Source organism: Platalea leucorodia (assembly GCF_965183815.1).
Source record: "Platalea leucorodia genome assembly, chromosome: 10".
NCBI lineage: Eukaryota > Metazoa > Chordata > Aves > Pelecaniformes > Threskiornithidae > Platalea > Platalea leucorodia.
This window is the reverse complement of record NC_138832.1, coordinates 9589063-9610349: the sequence shown is the minus strand read 5'-3', so window position 1 is coordinate 9610349 and position 21287 is coordinate 9589063. Positions and strand designations below refer to the sequence as shown.

General features: G+C 48.0%; 1 protein-coding gene across 7 annotated transcripts in view; it reads right to left on the bottom strand.

The window, feature by feature from the left end:
* Positions 1–21287, bottom strand: part of MBNL3 (muscleblind like splicing regulator 3) — a 97160-nt gene that overhangs the window by 56080 nt on the left and 19793 nt on the right. For all 7 annotated transcript variants that reach the window (XR_014229414.1, XR_014229415.1, XM_082323586.1 and 4 more), the window contains exon 2: positions 6330–7331. Coding sequence is in view for 5 of the 7 variants with exons in the window: in XM_082323586.1 (XP_082179712.1) it covers positions 6330–6503 (174 nt within the window). In the remaining 2 variants the exon portion in view is untranslated. The remainder of the gene's footprint in view (positions 1–6329; positions 7332–21287) is intronic.

Below are 21287 nucleotides of genomic sequence, written 5' to 3'. Positions count from 1 at the left end.
ATTAAGAAAATGTGAACTCCAAGTATTTAACTACTGCTACTACTACAAGCGTCACACTGATAGCTTCGGAGGGCGTTTCCTTTCAGACAACTCGCTGTGAGCCTCCTCACAGGCTCGTAACATCCACCTCTGCACCGACAGCAGCAACCTCTGTACTGACTGATGGGCAGCTAACAGTGTGGCCTCTCCAGCTCGTATCTCCAAGAGCCCGCGAGAAGCCCTCTATGCTGGGATGGGTCTCACTTCTCATGGTTTCCATCAGAGCTACACAGTACTCCCAGGACTTCCAGCAATGAGCTAATAAGGGAGTACCCCTGCAGGGTGGCACCAAAACTAGACTATGCACCAGGAAACCGATGGACATCCTGTCTTTCTTGCCTGGACAACACCAGAAGGACCTAAGGGAGATAAGGACAGGGCCAATCCTTTTTCCTTCCACAGCACGCCTCAAAAATCACCTGCTTGCTTTAAAGCATAGACAAGGAGTTCCTGCCAAGGACTCTGCCTTACATCTTTGCAAATAGCTGTAATGAACAAGACCTTCCCGCCCCTTGGTGACTATTGCTGTCCCTGCAGCAGAGTTACCAGGTAACACCAGCCTGTTGCCAGCTACATGTGTTCATCACCCAGCACCTCCACACAGAGCCAGGACCAAGGGGATTTCAGCTCAGACACTGGACTTCGTGTTCAGCATCTAAGGTGCTCTGTCCTCCTGCTAACTCTGCTGTAGAGGCTCTAACCTGCAATGCAGAAGCAAAGGGACAGCTCAGGGTGGCAACCTTTTAAACCACAATAGCAAGATTCACCAGTGTTCCTCTGTCATGGTTCAGCTGTCAAGAAGTCACAGATAAATGAAGCGAGACTGCTGGGACATCAGAGAAACCTATGGATAATGCTAAATAAATCAAACATGCTCTGCACAGATCTCTGTCCTACAGAAAGATCGGTTAGGCAGATTAAAGCAAAAAGGTATATCTCTGCCTGGAAAGCTGAACATGCCTAGGGAGGTCACACACCGTCCAAGCAACCAGCCTGATCCCAACAGAGAACATCTGCAGCCCAGACACCGGGGCAGGCTTGGGAGATGCTCAGCCACAGGCACCACCAGGTGAGCTTCTCCATCAGTAGTCTTCATCCCACAGCTGTGCCAAAAACCTTCTGGAGTCATTGCAGAGAGTATACACAGCACGCGTGCCAATTAAATTATGCCATGAAAACATGGAGCTTGCTGTAACCCATACACAAGAAGGGATCAGACCTAAATATTGTTTTTTCATTTAAGCTTTCCTATTCTCCTTGAAGTACCACTCTACTTTAAGAGAAACACATTAGCAACAGTTCTTGTAAATAAGTCTAAATACATTTATCCTGGCTTTTAGATGCTTGATTCAGTAGTTATAAAAAGCATTTATGATGCGCCGTAAGACACACGAGCATCCAGACAAGACAGAAAGCTGCTGCAAATCTACTTCTCATCACCAAATGCTGTCACTACACAGGTAAGTCCCTTAATGACCGATGGAAAGTAAAGGTTTCTCACAAAGGTGACTTGGCTCAACATTGTTCATCTGGTTTATTTGCATCTCCATTACACTGAGCTGAGACATGCAGTCAGAGTGTCTCCAAAAATACCTCTATGGCTTTGTTTGCTTTCTTCTTCCTCTGTAAGAGCGTAACCATATGCTAAGTTTAGTGGGTGTTTTTAGTTGTTTCCTAGTTTGGGGTTTATTTAAATGTAAAAAAAAATAGGTTTGATTGCAAACCAGGAACAGTCAGAAATAATTCTAGTGAAGTCAGCATAAACCAGGTACAAATTAGCACAAAAACTATAAGGAACAGCCTCAGGTACACCAGTTTCAAGATCATATGGTACACTTATTGCCCAAGCACACTGAACTACTTAGATTGCTGTGGGACTTTGAATACTATTACCAGATAATAACACTTCTTCTAGAAAACAGACAATTTAGACAAAACTATACTTTTAACTCCTGATTTTACGCCTGCTCACAGACAACTTGCCTGTTTTTTAAATATAGAACTGTTTTGAAACAGGCAATAGCTTAACGGTGTTTTTTAAATTAGACCTCCCAAAGTCAAATTTCATACCCCTGAAATTTTCACCACAGTTTCCTGTCTTTCAAAATGCTCTTCAAAACTCTGATCTGCATATGGAAACATCTACTTTCATAAAGCAAATTTAAAAAAAAAAAAAAACCAAAAACAAAAACAAAAACACAACACACCCCACAAAGCTGGGCTTGTAAATTTTTTTTTAAACCGTGAGTCCATAGTGCAGATTCCCAAACTGCGAGCAGTATAAATCAAAGCCTCTGTGAACACCCAGTGTGCATTACCTGCATATACTTTTATATAATACGTCACTATCTCCTAATACCCGTCTCTCAGCTTACTGCTCAATCAGTGTTTCTAGTGACCAAAGAAGGTGCTTTTTTTCTTTCTTGACATCTTTAGAAACCAAAGAACACAACTAATGATTTGCTGGCCAGGGAATTAAGAATTAGACAGGCTCATACCACGCCCGCATGATCCAGTCTGAATAGGAAGGTTAATGACTTGATGAGCGCTTGCAGACAGCCCACCGCAGTGCCATGATGAGCCTTTGTATGAATTGCCATGAGCCAGCAAACCGTGTCCTGACCCTTGCAAAAAGCACCAGCTATGCACAGGACGGTGCACACCAAGCCCAAAGAGAAGTCAATGAATGAGCCCGAAGGCCATCTGGGTTTACAGCGATGACAGTAAACTCCTCTCCTCTGCTCAAAACGTCTTGAGGTCCCATGGGACCTGCTTAGGAGGTACCACAGAGCATCGGCCACTGCTCAGCAACCCTCCTGGTCACTTCTGGAAGGGGGGTGGCCCGGCGGTGGCTGGCTCTCATGCCTCCGGACTGCCCTCCACCAGGCAGTGCAGCTTGCCCTTCCATTCACACAAATTAATTCAGACAACGCTGTTCTTCCAGAATAATGAGGGGGGAAGCGCGAGTAGAGAGTGAGAGCTCTCTTGGCATCCGATTCAAATCTGTGAACAGCTTCTCACAGGGAACTATTTTTAAGTTTCATATCAATCTGCTTGAGAAAGGTTCCTTCTGCTGCCTACAAATGTGCAAACTCCCCCTTCGAAGAACCACAGCTCAGGACAGCAAGATCCAGCCCTGCACTTGCAACCTCATCAAGACTCTATTTCATGACCAAAGCATTGCGCAACCACACAACGCTCCTGCAGGGCATGCCCTGGTGAACCCCGCCCGAGCATCAGTGAAGCCTTCCCATTACCTTCAGGAGTCCTCCGTGTCACAAGCTTACAGGTAGCACACATTCACCCGTGAAACAACCCACATTGAGGCAGCCTGACTGCTTCTGGAAGCATTACTGCTCTTACCACTGCAACAGAGGCAGAACCGCTATATGAGACTGAGGGGGGAAAAAAGAAAAACAGTGAGATGCCATAAGCGTATAGATGCCGTGCATGACCTGACCAGCGAGGTGAAACCATTGTATGCTGGGTTATCAGAAATTCCTGTATGAAGGCATTGTTCAGGCTTAAGAGGTCTGGTGAGGAAAAAAAACAAGGAACAGCACTACACAATGGATGCAGATAAGCAACCTCTGAACAAAGCCCTGAGCGACTGCAAGACAACGGGAAAACTTATTAGCTGCAAGCATCCTATATCCTGTCTCCAATAAAGCAACACAGATGCTCTGCTAATGCAGGGCGTGAAAAGATGAAAAGAGCACTAAGCAGCTATCAAGCCCTCCGCAGGAGAGAGGGTCAGTGTTCAACAGCTGTCGGAGGGAAACAGCGGCTGAGCACACAAAGATGTCCACAGGATGGGCAAGAAAAGCCTCTTCTTAACAGGTCTAAGAATCTAAGATGTCCCTAGTCACTAGCAAGGGAGGCCACCGTTATGACCACAAGCCCCTCGATACCACTGCAAACAGAGCTTTGCAAACCCAGCTCCAGCCCAAGAACAGAAAGACCATTGTTCGAGAGTTTAGTCACCAGCGCGGTTATCTGCACTGGGAAACGCATGGTGTACACACACACACACAGGCTGCGGCGTTGGGGGCTGCACCCCTCCATGGCACAGCAGAACCGCGGCTCTGCCCAACGAGAGCAACCGGAGCCATGGGGCTGGAGGAAGGGCGAGCTTCAAGGCTCACTTCTTGTTTGAGAAGTGGGGTGCAGAAACAGCCCCACCATCAACCCTCGGCCACGTGCTCTGCGTAGTCTGACCTCTCCTCCCAGTGTACTTCCCAAAGGCAGAGCTGTCGGCCCTCCAGGAGGCTTTCCTAAGCCTGAAAAAATCTGGAAAATCTGTTCCCTGGAAAATCCAGGCCAGTTAGCTAGCACATACTGGGCATCTGCTACTGTGTCAAGAGGAAACTGCAACAAGAACATTAGTTAACAGCCAGTTACAGAGGAAACACGCTGAGCTGTAGGAGATCATACTCTACTGCCTTGGCATTTTTTGCTTTCTCAACACGCTGTTCCCCATCCCATTCCCCACTGCTGAAGCAGGAGAAACATCCGTTTGTGCCAGCGGGTGGGATTTGAACCCCAGCTGCCCATACACTTGGTCCTGCACATCTCACAGCCCCAGCTGCCCAGAGGAGGGCTGGCACAGAGAGCCCGGGCGTGCTGCAGACACCGCACCCCAACCAGCAAACATGGGGAAGCGTCACCCACCAGGTGACACCGGACTACAGCACAGCTCAGAGCTGAGCCAAGCTGGGTGGCTGCAGAGGGGACACCTCCTCAGGACGCTGCAAACAGCAAGCAAGTTCTGCAAGTGGCATGGTAATACCCTGCATGGCATACCAGCACTCCTTTCAGTTCACCAATAAATGCCATAAAATGTAAACATATTAATCTCTTCATTCAAAGTATCTGCACTGCCACTGGCTACAATTCAAAAGTTTCAAGGACACAAAGAATATGATTTTTTTTTCCCTCCGATAAAAATATTTTTGTCTCTTGCTGTCAGCAAACCAGCAATGAACATTTGAAAGTCACTGCATAACTAAGAGTCATGGGATACAATCAGATTAAAAAGAGCAAAACCGAATGCAAACAGGAAGCTTGAACTTCTTGGTAAAAGGGAACAGAAGTGAAAATATGAAGAAGTCACAAACAGTAATAAAATGGGTGAACCCGTGTTAGACCAGATCCAGCCCCAGTCTGAACCTGTGCATACATAATTCCACCAGTTCTGTTACTCATTATGTTCATAAAAATAAACTCAAATCTTTTTAAGCAACAGTTGAAGTTCAAGGGAAAACTTTTAAGCTTGTAAAATTCACTAGATTCCTTCTAGGAACTCAAACAGGTTAATTACTCGGATCAAAACATTAAACACAATGTCAAGAGTTCTCAAAAGCCATCAGTTATCCATACTGTCTCAGGGTTTTTACCATCCTATTTAAAACACCTTTGAGGAGCCACACTTTAGGGGAAAAAAAAAATAAAAAGTGGATGTTCCTTTCCTGAGAACTACGGTGAAGTGACCCCAAACAGAGATGCCCATCTCCCCTTCCGCGAGCCCCCTGCCTCCCCTCAGACCCCGGGTATTTGCTAAATTTTGAAAGCCACCCCTAGAGCTCCAACAGTGACAGGCAAGCAACCAAGAGCCATTTACTGCCTGCAAAATCAACTCTGCAAATATAAGCACTAGTGAAAAGGCTCAGGTGTAACTCGGAGGCCTAGCAGAGCCATCGTGTTTGCACGGCCCTTGCAGAAAAGCATTTTCCCAAGGCCCATTTTTCTGGGAGCGCTGCTCTCCAAATATTTTGGCTGTTCCTCATCTACAGGATGGTGTTAGAGTGCATCTGCAAGTCTGTCTCCAGGAAATACACATAAAGCTGATTCATTAGCTTAAAATGCTGCTTTCGTTTCTGCTCATTAAAAGCACATTTCAGATCCCTGCGCCGAATGCGCAGCCGATGTGCTCTGGACACAAATTAAAGCACTGGGTTTCAGTTATGTACTTCTCTCATTTCAGTTTCATTTGCTGCCCACAATGTGCATTCTCCATTTCGAGGACAGCTGTATCAGACCTGAGCAACCATTGGAAAATGCTCTGAATAAAATCCTCTCTCTCTCCCTGTGATGCCTGGCACTCCAGGCAATTGCACTTGATGTCAGCCCCAACCTAGATTTCAGGAGCTACATCCCGCACTGGCAGCATCCTCCCTGCAAAAACAGAGCAATAAACAGTTGTTCTGCACATCCCACACCCCAGCACACCGAGCCATTCGGAAGAGAAGGAAAAGCAAGTGAGCTTAGGTAATGCACGCGTTAGTCCTCACCTTTAGGGAGTCAAAGCAGGCAATAACTCGACCATTTTCCACATGGCAACTCCGTGACGGATGGGCGAACTTGCACTCTGCATCAGACCGAGAACAAGTACCTCTCTGAAACTCTCGACACACTTCTAACGTCAGCCATTTTGTATCACGAACCAGGGAAACGTTTACAGCCATATTAAAAAACAAAAATTAAAATGCAAGCAATCGCACCCTTCTTCAGGGCAGTATTTACTGCTGATCTTTTGTTTTCTTCTTTTTTTTTAAAAAAAGGGTAAAAAAGTGAATTCAAGTTAAACGTGAAGAAATAACTAACTTGTTGCTTTGGTAGAACTCCTATTCATCAGCACTTAGGTTTTCATTTAAGTCAAATCGTGTTTGTTTAAACAAGAATTAAACATAAAGCCAATCATAAAATAGAAATCTTATCAGAACAACTGAAAATCAAATTAGAGGCCAGCTCCTAAAAGTGCAATTGTAGAAGTTAAAATATAAGTGTTATATTTTGTGCCACTGCCGAAGTTACTTGCAAATAACTGGCAGACTTTCAAAAGAATTCTGTGCTCTCCAGTTAATGGTTTCAATTATTCTTGCAAAAAGCATATGCTGCTGGCAGCACTTCAGTTTGTGGAATGGTCTCAGTCCTTGGGGAGAAAACTTCGGGGATTTTTTTCCTTCTATTTCTTGCTTCTAAAAATTACGGTTCGCGAGCATCAAAACGAGCAAAAGGACGTCTGATTTTTTTTTTCTCTTTCTTTCTTTTCTTTTAAATATTTGCTACATACTCGGGGGAAGGAAAAAAATTAAAATGGCTGAGCAAACTGCGTGTAAATGAGGAGCAAAAAAAAAAAAAAAAAAAAAAGGACAAGGCTGGAGGAGTTGCCGTCAGGGCACGAACCGCAAGCAACGCCGAATTAAAAAGAGAAGGGGGCGAGGGGCAGAGAGAGGCAGCCCTAGACAGAAATCCAAGCAGCGGTGGCTTCAGGAAAGGCACTTTTCAGCAACCTGCAGGAAAAAGAGAAACAGAATCAGCCAGGAGCCGACGGCCGCCCCCGCTCAGGCGGGCGCGGTGCTGCCCGGCCCCCGGCGGCGCGGCGCGGCCCCGGCGGCCATTGTCGATACCAGGGGCATTTCCCGCACCAAGCTGCGCATGGGAGGAGGAAGCGACCAATGGCCTTCACCGTTGCAGCAGCGGGCCCGGGCAGCCGACCAATAAAAGAGAGCGTTTCATAGTGGCCCAGGCTGGTAGAGGCTGGGTTTTGTGCCCGCCGCACGGAAAAGCGCCTCGGCCCCACGGCCCGGCCCGCGGGGCGGCCCGAGGCCCGGGGACCCGCGCGGGGCCCGGCAGCGGCCGGGCGGGGCGGGGCCGACCCCAGCCTCCGTCCGGCCTCGGCGCGGCGACCCGACGCGTCTGGCCGGCGATGCCCCGGCCACCCCGACACGGCGTCCCGCAGGGGCCGCAGCGCGGGGTGGGCTGCATCCACCAAGCAGCCCTCCTAGACTAGGGAAGGATATTTTGCTCTTTAATCTTTTTGATTTCCCCCCCACCCCCTTCCATTAACCGCCCTCCCTTTTCTGTAGGAAACGTTCAGGCAGGAAGAGCAGCCGGTGGCTTTCTTGTATACAAAGCAGAAGGAGCTGCTACAGCTCAGCCCCATAACCACTTCGGATTTTTAAGGTGTTTTATTTAACCCATCACTAGCTGCAGATCTGTTCCAGCAGCAGCCTGGCATGGCACATGAAGACAAATGACTGGTTCACAGTCGCTCCTCTATGGATTCAGAGCCTACAAAACTAAAAGCAAACCCAACAGGGAAACCTAAGCCACACACACACACGGAAAAAATTAACTCATTGCTCACAGCTGTAGTTTTCCACCAGACTAAAGGCAACTCAAATTACTCTGACTCCAGCAACTCATGTTATACAACAAGCAACTTTCAATGCATTCCTATTCAAGGCTTCCTTGGCATCCACTAAAATGTTAAGCCGTCCCTAGAGTTTCCCATTCTAATATTAGCTGTACCAATGCCGCCTGATAGGATTGGGCTGTTTCCAAGTTCCCAAAATCCAGCCGCCCAGTTTTCCAAACACTTGACAGGCGCAGGACGTTGCTCGTGTGACTGCTATTAAGACTTCAAGCTTTCGCAGGAGAAGAGCCTTCAACTACAAGAAAAGGAAGCTTAAATTCCTCTTTTATTATTGCTGTGTTATTGCAATTACACTGATCAGTAACTGAAACCTACTGGAGCTAGAACAGTCAAACAATGCTACGAAGGAAGAAGTGTGGGAAGATGCTGTCAGCAGCAGCAGGGGGTGGGGCACAGAGGCTGTTTGATTCACAGATCGAATTATTTCACATTAAAAAAAACAACATTTATTAAACCTACATTGCAAGTATTTTCTAGGGTAATTAAAGCCAAGTTCATAACAAAAACTGCCCAGATCCTTGCAATCCGGCTTGCAGCAACATCACAAAGGTTAGACTGACCCATGCTTCTGGAAGGACCTTTGCAGTTTTGCACATCAGGTGGGGAACAGAGACTGCAAACATCAGATTTGCTAGGCATGTTTTAAACTTCAAAGGGAAGGAAAAAAAGCACAACTAGCCATGCTCATGTCTTCCGGGTTTCATAAGGAACAGAGATGCTCTAAATCAATTCCGATTTTGCAAACGGGGCAAATTTATACATGGATCCTATTCACTGATGTGTGGGCTCCCAGTCCAAATGAGCTCAGCAAGCAGGAAAAGATGTGCGGAAACCTTTCTGCAGGGAGCTAGGGACTGGCTGGGCGCAGCTCTTAAAAAACGAGCTAGAACAGGTCAGATATGGGTGGGGATTAGAAAGAATGCTCTCTCAGAAGCTGCCTGCGCAGACTGAAATACAACCATTTTGTGGATTAAGCGTCTATTCCACAGCCGGGGAAGTGAGGGTCTGTTAACGCTGGGGCCTGAATATGGTGGGTCTGAACTTAACACACAGTTACAGCAAGATGCACAAACAGTGTAGTAACATCTACCACTTCCCTGCTCTTCCACCTTGAGAAATCCCAAAGAACATAATAAACCAAACGTTCACCCTCTCACCCGTGTAGCTCAGGAGCACACGCGGGCGCGCACACACAGGTACCCGCCTGCACGAAGCTGCTCGGAGTCCTCAAGATGAAGGGAATCATGTTAATGAAAGATAAGTCACATGAATACTACAAAACATTATACTACAAAACATTACACTACAAATATTGAGACATTCAGATATATGTAACATGGTTCATATTATTCTTCTACAACTCTTAGGGGAAAGAAAAAAAACAAAAAACAACCCACAACTCTGAAGAAATACTTGCTGATGTCCTGCTAATGGAAACTGAGAAGAGACCCCCTGCCCCACACCCTGCAGAAGGGCACACTCATCTGTTCAATGCACAAAAGCGGGACACAGGGAATATTCTGTGCTACAGAAACAACCCACCTTCCTGCAGAAGGACAGACTATCATCTCAGACCCTGGGACTAGGGCTCTTGTACTGGGGGAAGCCAAATAAATGAATAAAATGTTAATACCGGGGGCCTCAATTCTGCAGCCTGCGTGCCAACCAGCAGAGCACAGCAGCAGAACACACCGCCCCCATCACTTGTTTGCTGCGCACTCAGGAGAGGACTTAAGCACATGCTTAACTTTGAGCATGCCAACAATCTTACTGGAAAGAAGTACATGCTTCAGGTTTTCTTAAGTGCTTTGCTGAATCAGGGCCTAAATAAATAAATCTGGTTCACAGGTTTAGCAAGGCTGGGAAGCCAGCAAGCACAGGCAGCAGTCATCGCATTTCAGCTTACGTGATCGCAGCCCAGAAGAGCACGAGCTAGGCTTTTCTGCAAGTCAACAAATACAGTTCTCTCAGTGTTTGGATTGCTGCAAATTCCCTCTCCATGTGGCCATGGGGAAAGCCGAAAACGTGTGCACGCAGGGCTGACATCACACCCAGCGCTGCATACTGCTGCAGCGAGGCTCCCGCGCATGCCGCCAAAGGATAACACGCATCGGACAGGAACCTGCCACTGACACTGTACAGCTTCAGTTCTCCATGTTTCAACTCCTGGCAGCAAACAATTGCAACCGTTCTGACCATGATGCAGCCTTACAATTCTCTTCTATTGCTGGGTTTTGTTTTTTTTTTGGGGGGGGAACGGGGGACGACACGGGACACACACAACTGGCATTTTATTCACTTTGTTCTCCCACTTATTTCAAATGGGTGGAATAAAAGCATCCATGCCAAAACCAACAAGGATAAAAAGTAGCTCCAGAAAACACAGGCTTCGTTAGCGTGCCGGAAATACAACAAAGGGTAGGTGCTGCCTTTTGAACCCTTCCCAGCGCTGCTGCTCAGCAAGCCAGATCCGTCTGGCAGAGCTCATCTCCTCCACTACCAGATGGGCCAATCTTGTTTCAACAGCAGTAGCATCAAAGCTGGAGAAAGCAGCAGAGCAGAGAGAAAAGCCCGTGGCCTTTATGCCTGTAAGGCAACTATAGTATTCCTGAAGCCTCTGCTCCAGGGCCACTTGCTGGGCCAGGCTCTAATTGCCTAAGATGCAGGAGGACAGGGCTTGCTCCAGATGTCAGACGCAGCCTTGCAGTTACTAAAGTGAAGGGGAACAAGGGGAGTCTGAGGAGCAAAGGTCACGCTGGGGCTCGCCTCTGGCGGGACCGAGAAGCCCTCACTGCTTGAGGTAACGTGAGGATGAGCATATTCACTTGGCACTTGAATTCCTCCCGCTTTCCATGAAACCGATCCCCTTCCACTGACACCCCCCATGGATGTCAACTCATGAGGACGCTTCCTGACAGCCGAGTTCAGAGATGGTAATTTATGTGACAGGGTGGATTCAAGCAAGCTCCCAAGTGTAAGTGATGCTATTTAAAAGAGGTTGGGTTTTTTTTTTTAGAAGAAAAAAAATGACTCAGTAGAAGGGCAAAGTGGGTTCCTTATTTATTGTTACTCAAGGATTTCCGGGTCACGACTGCTCATACGTTGCCCTGACAGTCCTGCTGAGCGAGAACGGCAGCTATTACCCTTCGCCTGAAGTGGAATAGGGACAGTGCAGACAGTGGGAGGACACTGGAGCTTTCCCAAAGCCAAGTTCCAGCCATGCCCTTTCTTTAGCATATGCGATGCTGTCCATGCTCCTCTCAACACGAACCACCAGCACATGACAGAGGAACCGAGGACCCGCTCTCCTGAGTCTGAGCTCAGCCCTATACTGCCAGGCTGCAGCATGCTTTACCCAGTTTTGCAAATTATGGTCAATGAAAGCTCAGACCCAGGCAGCCTGGATGGATGGACACCCTGGAGGCACAGCAACAGAGAAACTGTGCTCCTAAGCCTGCAAAATTCAGACCTCAAATCTTTCACCAATTCCACTACAACTTACATCCCACCCCTGAACTATTAATGTTCTCTCAGTGTCTAGCTATTGTCAGGGCCAAAAAAGACTTTTTTTTTTTTTAATGGCCTTTCCTCAAAGCACTAAATTCAGCTGGCAGCACAAATGACACTCACTCATCAGTCCCCGCACCTTTGAGGGGATTCTGTAACCTCGGCTTTTCATTGCATCTTAATGGGTACGGAAAAGCTTGGTGCACCCACCGCCCCCTCCTCAGTGAGCCAGAATGGGGGAACTCTTCACTCAAACAGCAGCGAGATGTTGCCGCTATCAAAAAAATCTTCCAAATAAATGGTGAGTTCCTGGAAAGACGGCATGGTGAAGAGAAATGGGAACAATGAAAATAGCACATTGAACTGTTTTGTTCTGAAAGAGAAACAAAAGCCTTTAGGGGAATACCACCACCCATCCAACAGCATTTTCACATTCCCACAGAAAACCAAGTCTGAGCATCTTACCCAGTCCTTTCTTTCTCCTCCACTTTCACAGCAGTAACAAAGAACACATGAAGCTGCATCCTTGCTCTCCAAAGAAACCAAAAAGATATAGTCAAGGGCAAGATTTTACTGGGGAGTGTTATACTGGTACACTTATTGGCAGCGATGCATGAGAAAAGATAACCTACATTTGTGGGGGACCTTTCAGTCAGTGAGGAGGGAGGGAGGGAAATCATCTAGGACCCATCAAGCCAGGAACACGATGACATCGGTTGGCTGACATCAGAGAAGCTGATTTTGGGTCTCACAAAAGCCCACGGCAAGTTAGATGCTGCCATGATCAAATCACAGGGCAGCTCTGCTTCGCTTGGGACTGGTTCAAAAGTGGAACTAGCAAGACTGTACGACAGCAAAAGAAACCACAAAAATAACACCCATAAGGTCAAGGCGTGGATCCCCCACTGCTGAAGTCCTGATTAGCAAGGCTCTTACCCTGTATCACATAAAACCCAGCAGCACTCAGATTCCTATAGACTCCAATTCCTCTGCTGTTGTAACGCCAACAGTTTGCGCGCAGCAGGGCTGCCTCCGACGTGGGCCGGCTCCCAGCCCCTGTGCTCACACGCGCTGCGCACTTGGGACAGGAGCCATCTCTGCAAACAGTGGCTTCTCCATAGCTTCTCATTGCCTGTGCACTTAATGGACTGCAGTATCAAGCCCGAAAAAGGTCAATTTATTTTCTGCCGCCTGCAAGAGGTATTTTTGCTTTCAAATTAGAAAATAATACTCTATTTTTCCACTCTGGCCCTCATACTTTAAAGCAAACACTTTAGGGACATGGTAGACACTTTGAATACTTCCTCTGTGAACATTCTGTACCTGGACACTTTCTCCCTCGGGGAACACTTTGCTAGAAGAAAATAAACCTTCTTTTGTTCTTCTACCAGTTACTCAGAAAAGGAGCAGGTTTCCTCTACCATGGCCATGCACGAAAAGTTTCTGTTCAAGGTCTTAATCGCAGATGTTGGGGGCTGTGAATCACCAGGGATCACACTGTGTGCCAAGGAGTCAACTCAGCCCCAAGTGCCATCTGTTCAGAAGAGGACAGCAGAACCCAGAAGCCACATGCACAAATAAAACAAACCTCCGATGCTGCTGCAATGGAAAAGCCTCTTTGGCAGGACACAAACCCACTACAGAAGTGGCTGCGTGCACAAGGTGTATGTTTGGGTATGCAAATACCATGCATCTCTGTGCTGAAGGAGCCACTAATGCTCATCCTTCTTCCCCCATACTCGCTCATGCCGCTGGCTTAGAGCGACTTTGCAGAGTGTGGGTTACTGGTTGTGACCTCTATGGAAAGAGCAGCACAAGAAAAATCCTCGTGCTCCTCAGTGGGGAAGGCTGAAGTTGCATGTACTGCGTCCCACCTCTTAGGAAGCTTGCCTTGCTAAAGCTCCTGGATTTATGGCACCCGAGAAGACAGCTGCAGTGCTCTGTGAGGACAGCAGTGCTGCCGTCCACGGGAAAATGGATCGTCCATCACTCACCTCTGGGTGCTCCCCACTGCTCTTAGCTGCTCTGGCATGACCTAGCCTGACCTAGGCACCTCTCTTACCTGGAGAAGTGGCAGCTGAGGAACCGGGGGGGGGGGGGGGGGGGCGGGGCGGGGAGAAAAAAGAAAATAAAGCAGCGTGGGAAGGAAGCCCTTCACTGCAGAGAAGAAAAAAAAGTACAAATAAACTTGGGGAACTTTATCCTCCCTTGCGCACATGCAATTCTCCACATTTACACCCTACAGCAAACAATCACAGGAAAAATAAATGCCAAGTTTAAGGAAATATTTTTTAAAAAAACCCTTTGTTTCTGAAATCTACCATTCTTCACTGTGGACTACGGTGCTCCTACTCCCTCAGCCGCCTGAAATCTTCACAACCTGTTTTCCTTCTTCGTCAGCCTCCATCACCTCCTGTCCACCTAAGTTCAAAGAACTTCTCTCCCCTTTCCTCCTACAGGATTAGCTCTTCTCCAAAATGCTTCCACAGGCGAACGGCTGGGAGCTATTTGCCACTATCTGCTGGGAATTTCTAAGCCAAAAATGCATTACAAAAACACTGCAATTTAAAGAGCTTTTTTGTTTATTTGTTTATCTTTGAACAAAGTCACAGAAGCTGCTGTGCTGGACCCACACACGTGCCTCGGCAGAACAAATACCTTTCCATAGGGTGTTCCAGGGCAGCACGTGGTGCGGTGCTTCAAAGGGAACTTCCCCGTTTCACTGAATAGATTTGTTGTTAGAATAACCACACACGCACATTTTTGTTCTTTTGGGCTTTTGATTTCCTGCCATCAGCTTATTCGGGACCAGTTAGAAGACGGGACCCCTTTCCTGCTCCTCTGCTAGGAGTGATGGAGACCCACTGCGATCCCACACCTGGGGGATATGGGTGTTCCTGGGGGATGCTCTGCTGATCAGGCAGCCGAGCAGTTTTGCTTGAGCCAGGCTCCAGCACAGTGCCCATCACTCCCCAGCCACAGATACACAGAGAAGGATTGGGACCCGCCTGGCAAATCCCTTCTAGCCTCCTATGGGAGGCAGCTTCCCAGTGCCAAGGGCCAGGGAGCCGCGTTAGAGCAGGGTTGCTAACCCCGAAGAAGCATTTCCTCTGCGGTGCAGAGGCAGCTACTGCGCTGCTGTGAAGCAGTGCTAAAATCCCCTCTAGTGCCAGCACCACTTGGGAGGGGTTAGGACCACAATTACACCAGCTGCAAACACAAAAGAAAAAAAAAAAAGAAAAGTTGGCAGGGATCTCTGGAGGTCAGCTAATCCAAACCTCATCTCAAAGCACAGCCAGCTTCAGAGGTGGATGCTTCCATCTCCAAGCACAAAGAGAGCTGTCTCACACAAAGAGAGCTCAATTGAGTCAAACAAATTTACAGAGGAGACAGGAAAGGCCAAGGCTCATTAAGGCTTGTTCCCCACCACGTAATCATAAGAAATAGGATCAAGCAGATGTATCCCACAATCTATCTGATTATCCTACTCAGTGTTCAAGAAACCCCCAAGGTCCTTGCCAATCAGATAAGTGTTCGCGCGTGTTTGGGCAGGCCGATGGGGACAGCTGAGGGGAGGGAATGCCTTTACCCAACTGCCCTTCGTGGAATTCTGCTGGCAGGAACGACCCATGGGCCTCTCCTAAGCTCCAAGCACGGCCCTAGCCCTCAAGCAGGCAATATACTCCGTTAAGCTGGAGAAATACTGAAATAGGAGCCCAGCTCAGCCATTCACCATGCTGCAGAGGAGGCCTGGGGCTTTGGGGACGTATCAGACTTGCTGCGTACGCAGAGGAGACCTGCCCAGGTCTGGTGCTTTGTAGGTGCCTCTGCCCATGCGCACGTACTTGCACCTGGAAAATTCCCACTCCGACTTCTCAGTCACAGAGTCAGCTGCTCAAGGAGACAGACTTTCTCCAACAGGAAGGCATTTTCCATTCGGGTCCCATACTGCATCTCCTCAAAGCACATATGTGCTCCTACACACACGCTATAGTTTCAGGCACTCACGTGTCAGCTGTCCTACCTAGGGACTACAGGCCTGCAGAAAGAGGAGACAGCATTTGGACAGTGGTTTGAATTCTTTCTCAGCTGGAAGAATTCACAGAAAACAAAAATAGTTTTTCTTTTAACATTCTTTGTATTGAGCGCTTGGATAAGCCATAAGTAACTTGGCAGCAAACCAGTTTGGTACAAACACAGAACACCAGAACACAATGCAGTCATCACAAAGCCACCGCTCTGGGCCAGACAGTAATTTTCCCCTTCGCACAGGGCAGGCCTCCAAAGTCTTTATGCTACTACATTCAAGTCCATCTGAATTACACGATGTGTTAAAAATGAGGACTTGTGCACAGTAACGAAACCACCTATCATTTATGGCCTCGTGGAAGGGCATACTGCACACAAAGGTACTCAAGAGATGTCCGTGAAACGATTCAGGACTTGGGAAAAGGGAAGCCTTGACTTATTCCTCAACTCAGACCTCTAACAGCATCCTCAGGTTGCAAATCAAATACGTGATGACAGAAGGAGACCGAAAGACCGGTAACAAAAGCATCCAATGTATTTAGGATAATTTCTTTCAGGATTAAAAGAAAGAAGTTAGAACACGCAGGAAATCAGGAAAAGCAAACATAGCGACAACTGAGAGCGTATTCTCCACTTCCATACGCCAGTGAAAATCCAGAGCAGCCTAGTCCCAAACCCCACAGGCATTATCATCATGCAGGTAGTCACCACAGGTCACCACTTAGACAGGAAAGATGGTTTAGTCTGTAAGTGCCAGACTGGGACCCTGGAGACAGGGGCTCAAACCCTGCTGCAGCCACGGGTGCCACACGTGACAAGCCGCTTAATCCCTCTGCAAACGGGGACCATTACATCCCCCTCTCTGTGATATTTGGCAGATAAAACCCAGGAACAGCAATCAGGCATTAAGAAACTACTATGGTAAAGGCTGTATAAGCACTGGATGAATAGATCTGTCTCAGACCCTACAGTCATTGCAGTATGAAATAGGATATAGGAGGGGGAGCAGAAAGCTTGCACACATACACATATATCTGCCCCATTAATCCAGCAGGCTGCAACAGGATGAAAGGCACGTCCAACAACTCCAATCTTGCTTGCGCAGCAGTAAGCACCCTCCCAGTGTGGAAGAGAGGCACTGCTGCAGTACATGCGGGGGAGCAGCCGAGCCAAGAGGCACCTGGAAGGTATAAGGGCCAGTTTTGGCAGTGTGCTTTGGCACTGAGTGCCACCCGCTCTGCTAGCGGCCAGGGGCTGTCTGCCTGGTGCCCCTGTGGGACACAGAGGGGTTGGGGTGCATGCCAAGAGGACCCAACAGAGCTAAGCCCTGAAAAAGGTAAGGGGAAATCAAAGTTGCTCTTGAGGTACTTCCCAAGCCATTCAGAGTTAGCACGTTGGCCTCTCCTGCCTTCCACACACCCCAAAATCTGTTATTCATTGCTCTTCATCTCACTGCCAGGTGGATGAATCAACTTTTCAGGGACTGAACATCCTCTGTTCTCCCCGAGATGCCTGAGTCATGGACGCCAACTGAAGTCCTCAGATCTTCAATTCTCTCCTTACCTTCCTGCATCTGTAACGCAACAGCCTCCAACTTCTCTCCCCCGTGGAAGTCTTAGTGACCTGAATTACTTCCAATTTCCCACTTAAGGCCTGGGACACGCTTTTCTTCCAGAAAGCACTTGAACTCAGCACAAAACTAGTGAATCAAAACCAGGAGCCTGAGAAGGTGGGCTTTAGCTAGCCAGGGCAGATGTACAGATGAACATTGCCTTCCACATGCCCCGTCCTTTCTGCCACCAGCCTGCACCCCCAGCCGCTCATGGCCAGCACCATGCAAACACACAAGCACCCATCCCTGCCTGGCTGGGTGTCTGTCCAAGCTGACTTTTAAAGCAGCAGGCAAAAAAAGCCAAATAGGGATATATTCCCTCAAACCTTGCACACGTACTCTGAACTCATCAATGCACTCATTTCCCCCCACCCAAGGGAAGGACCGTGGGTGATAGCGGAGGGAAGAGGGGATAGATGGCAAGTGGAGTCTTTGTTTTAATTGGCTGCTGTTAAGAACATTAGAAGGATGTTTGAAGGAGAACGATTACAGGCAGAGTGCAGAAGAGGTAATCAAAGGTGTCCGACGAACTGAATTTATGATGTGGCTTAGCAATCCATCACCTGGCTATCATTCCTACGTACATGCACATACATAAGCCTCAAAATATATTTAGCTCGGGGGGTCTGGAAAAAAGCGGCTGTTCTTGCAACCCCAGCTAACAGCACTTTGCTCCTTATAACATTACAGAAGCAATTTATTTCAAATCGGGGAGGGAAATCAGTTCATATATAAAGGATAAATTGTTTAAATTCTTCTAAGTGTGAAGACAACTTTGTTTACTAAATGCATATGAGGGAACATATGCGTACAGCACAAACTCTGCAGTGGAAATTTGGCTCCCTGCAATTCCCTGTGATATAGATGCATTTTTTCCAGAGGAAGTCCAATGGTCTTGTTTGTTTTCACCGCTAATAGAGGAGTTCAATGAAATTTTCTATTGGGAAAGTCTAATGAGGTCAGAATAACAGAACAGAGTAACTAGGAAGGAATGTCCTTGCATTTTATTTTTAGAATAAGGATAAAGGTGGGGCCTTGCAAGAGGCAGGGGATGGGCCTATTTTGGCACACATGGCCAGGCTGGAATGCTTGGTCCTGTGAGCTTGAGGGGGTTTTGAACTTATTTTTCAACAGCGAATCCCTTGCTGAAATCAGCAACAAGAGAATGGAAGGGTCTGGCTGGGAGAAGAGCAGAGCGATACCTGGGGACGCGTGGACGGCCAGGGCAGCGGCAGCCCCGGGGACTGATTGCAGCTGGGCAGCTCTTAGCCACGCTCCTCTCCTCAACCTGTTTCCCTTTCTTTCCTGGGAAGATGAGTGCCTTCGGCAGCTCTGCTGAACTGGAGATCTCTCTACTTCTGCACATTAAAGGGAATCCAAGTTACAACAGGGTAAGCGTGGTGGAGGGAATCAAGAGCAAGAAAAGCCTGATGCAGCAGCGCAGGGGGGCACACGGCACTGCAAAGGGAGCAGCCAGCAGTATGACTGGATTGACTCTGTTGTTAAGGCTGGATGTCAAAAGCCAGCGAGACAGCCTCGAGGAGAGAAGAGATGGGCCAGAGTAAGGCTGTGAAAATGAAAAGGAAGGAACAAAGCTAAATAAAAGAACCGAGGCAGAGCGGGAAGTGGCTTGACTGGGATAAACAGGTAAGGAGGAAAAAGGGTGCATTCAAGAGCAAGCAGGCTGTGGTCTGTTTCCTGGCACCAGCTAATCTGATTGGCACAGAGATACAAGAAACAGAGGCTTAAATAGCTCATGGGAGCAGATCTTCAGCTGGGGAGAGCCATCATCACTCACCAATTAACTCCCTCGCAGGCTCTGCCCCTAAACCCGAAGCGCAGAGCTGACCCTGCTGAGCAGCGCCAATGCAGAACAAGGGAGAACAAGACGAAGCGTCTGTGTAAGGGTTAACAGGCAGCAGAGAACAAGCTGTTCCATGCATTCAGGTCAGGAAAAACAGGACTGGGACCTGACACAGGCACCATGCACACAGTGCTCTGCCAGGATCACCAGAGCTCAAGCGGAGGAGCAGCCAACTCTGCCCACTAGGAATGAGACTGCAAGGAGCTTCACCTTAAAATCTGCAAGGGCAGAGTTAACCCAGGGGAATATTTGGTGGGGGCATAGTTTAGGGAGCATCAAGGCATCCAATAAGACCAGAGGCTAGCATCTCTGCTCTGCTCCTTGATATTCTCTGTAGGAAAGGAGTAAGGGAAGGCTAAGTAGGGGGAAAGTGTGCAGGACAAGGTGCAAAGCACCCTTTCACCCCTCCTGTGCTGCCCAGAGCTGCAGGTCTCCTACTTGTGCTGAAGATGTATGTGGAAACAACCCAGCAGACTGGAACCAGAAGCACAGCAATGGTTCAGGGAGGGCAAGAAAATGCTCCTTGACAAGCAGTCACAGGAGGCTGGACTTGCCCTTCAGCATGCAAATCCTCAAAGGATGTTTTAGAGCCGTACGTTGCATGCGAGTCTTTGCTCCCAACCGCAGTCAAGTGTGGGCAGAGAGGGCAAGCCCCCCAAGCAGCAGGAGAGCGGAGGAATGACCCTCCTTCCACCTGAAGCCCAGCTGGAGACAAGGAGCTGGCAGCACCCACAGATGCCCAAGAGTTAACAGCAAGGCAGACATACACAACCTCCCACCCCGATGCTCTCCAGCATCCCACTATTTCTAACTCCGAGGACTTCCTGAGCCTGCTGCGGTTTGCCTGCTCACTATTTCCCAGCCAACTCCTCGCTTAGTACTTGCCCAGTCTTCCCAGCAGTTGTGCGAGCTTCATGTGCCCACAACACCCTTTGGCAAGGACCTCCACAGCTCCACCATGCCTCACGTGAAGGAGGAAGATCTCCTTTGGAGTCCTTGGCCACAATCACGCCCTTATCTCCCTGGCTGGTTTTATGATATGCTGCAGACTGAGCATCAGTCTCTTCCCAGAGACGCATCCTTTTAGGGACTTCTAGTACCAGTAATGAAGTTAAAATCTATGTAAGGCAGTTTACAAAACTTATTTTCCTCTTAGATAAAGGGGAGGGTCAGGGTGACACAGAGTAATCACAGGATAAAATGCCACAATTTCCAACCCCTTCTGGGAGCTCAATGCAGCAAGTCTCATTTGGAACCCCAGACTTGGGAGAAAGCTTGCAATTAAAAAAATTAAGTGACCTTGAATACAAGGGCTACAATTTAACTAACCCGCATTCAGGCTTTGTTAATAAAGAAGCTCTTCTGTAGGCTACAGCACAAAGGCACTTTTCCAAAGATCAGGTTACCTCTGCCCAGCTACGCCACGGTGGAAATTTTAGAGACCTTTACATAAAAGCTCCAAGAGAGTGCTCTTCTGCGGACACCTCCCTGTCTGCTCCTTACCCTCTGCTCTGCAAGGAGCAAGGTAAGCTTGAGCATGGCAAGCTCAAGCCTGGCTTAATCCATGGGTAAGGCAGGGCTTGCAATTAAGCAATAATGATCACAATCACAAGGCATTTTCAAGGGACTGATGACCAACTGGGTGGGGTTACATTACAATCCATTAACCTAATCAGCATTTAAACCTCAGGAACTACACAGCAGAGGCTGCCACCGGGATTATAAAACAAAATGAGAACATACTCTTAAAACATGCGTCTTTCAAGGCTCTGAATGGCCTTACAGCTACGTCTTCACAGATAATCACATCACAGGTACAGGACAAGGTTAGCAAATAAGTGCCCAGAGCTAATGAGCCAGTTTATTCGTCTTACCTAGCAGAGAAGTGTTTTTTACTCTCCATCCCATGGTAACGTTACCTTGATAGGTGCAGTGCCCACAGTAAATACTATGTCTGTCCCATATTCTGAATTACCCCTTTAGGGATGAGAGCAAAAATACATATTCGGGGAATGGAT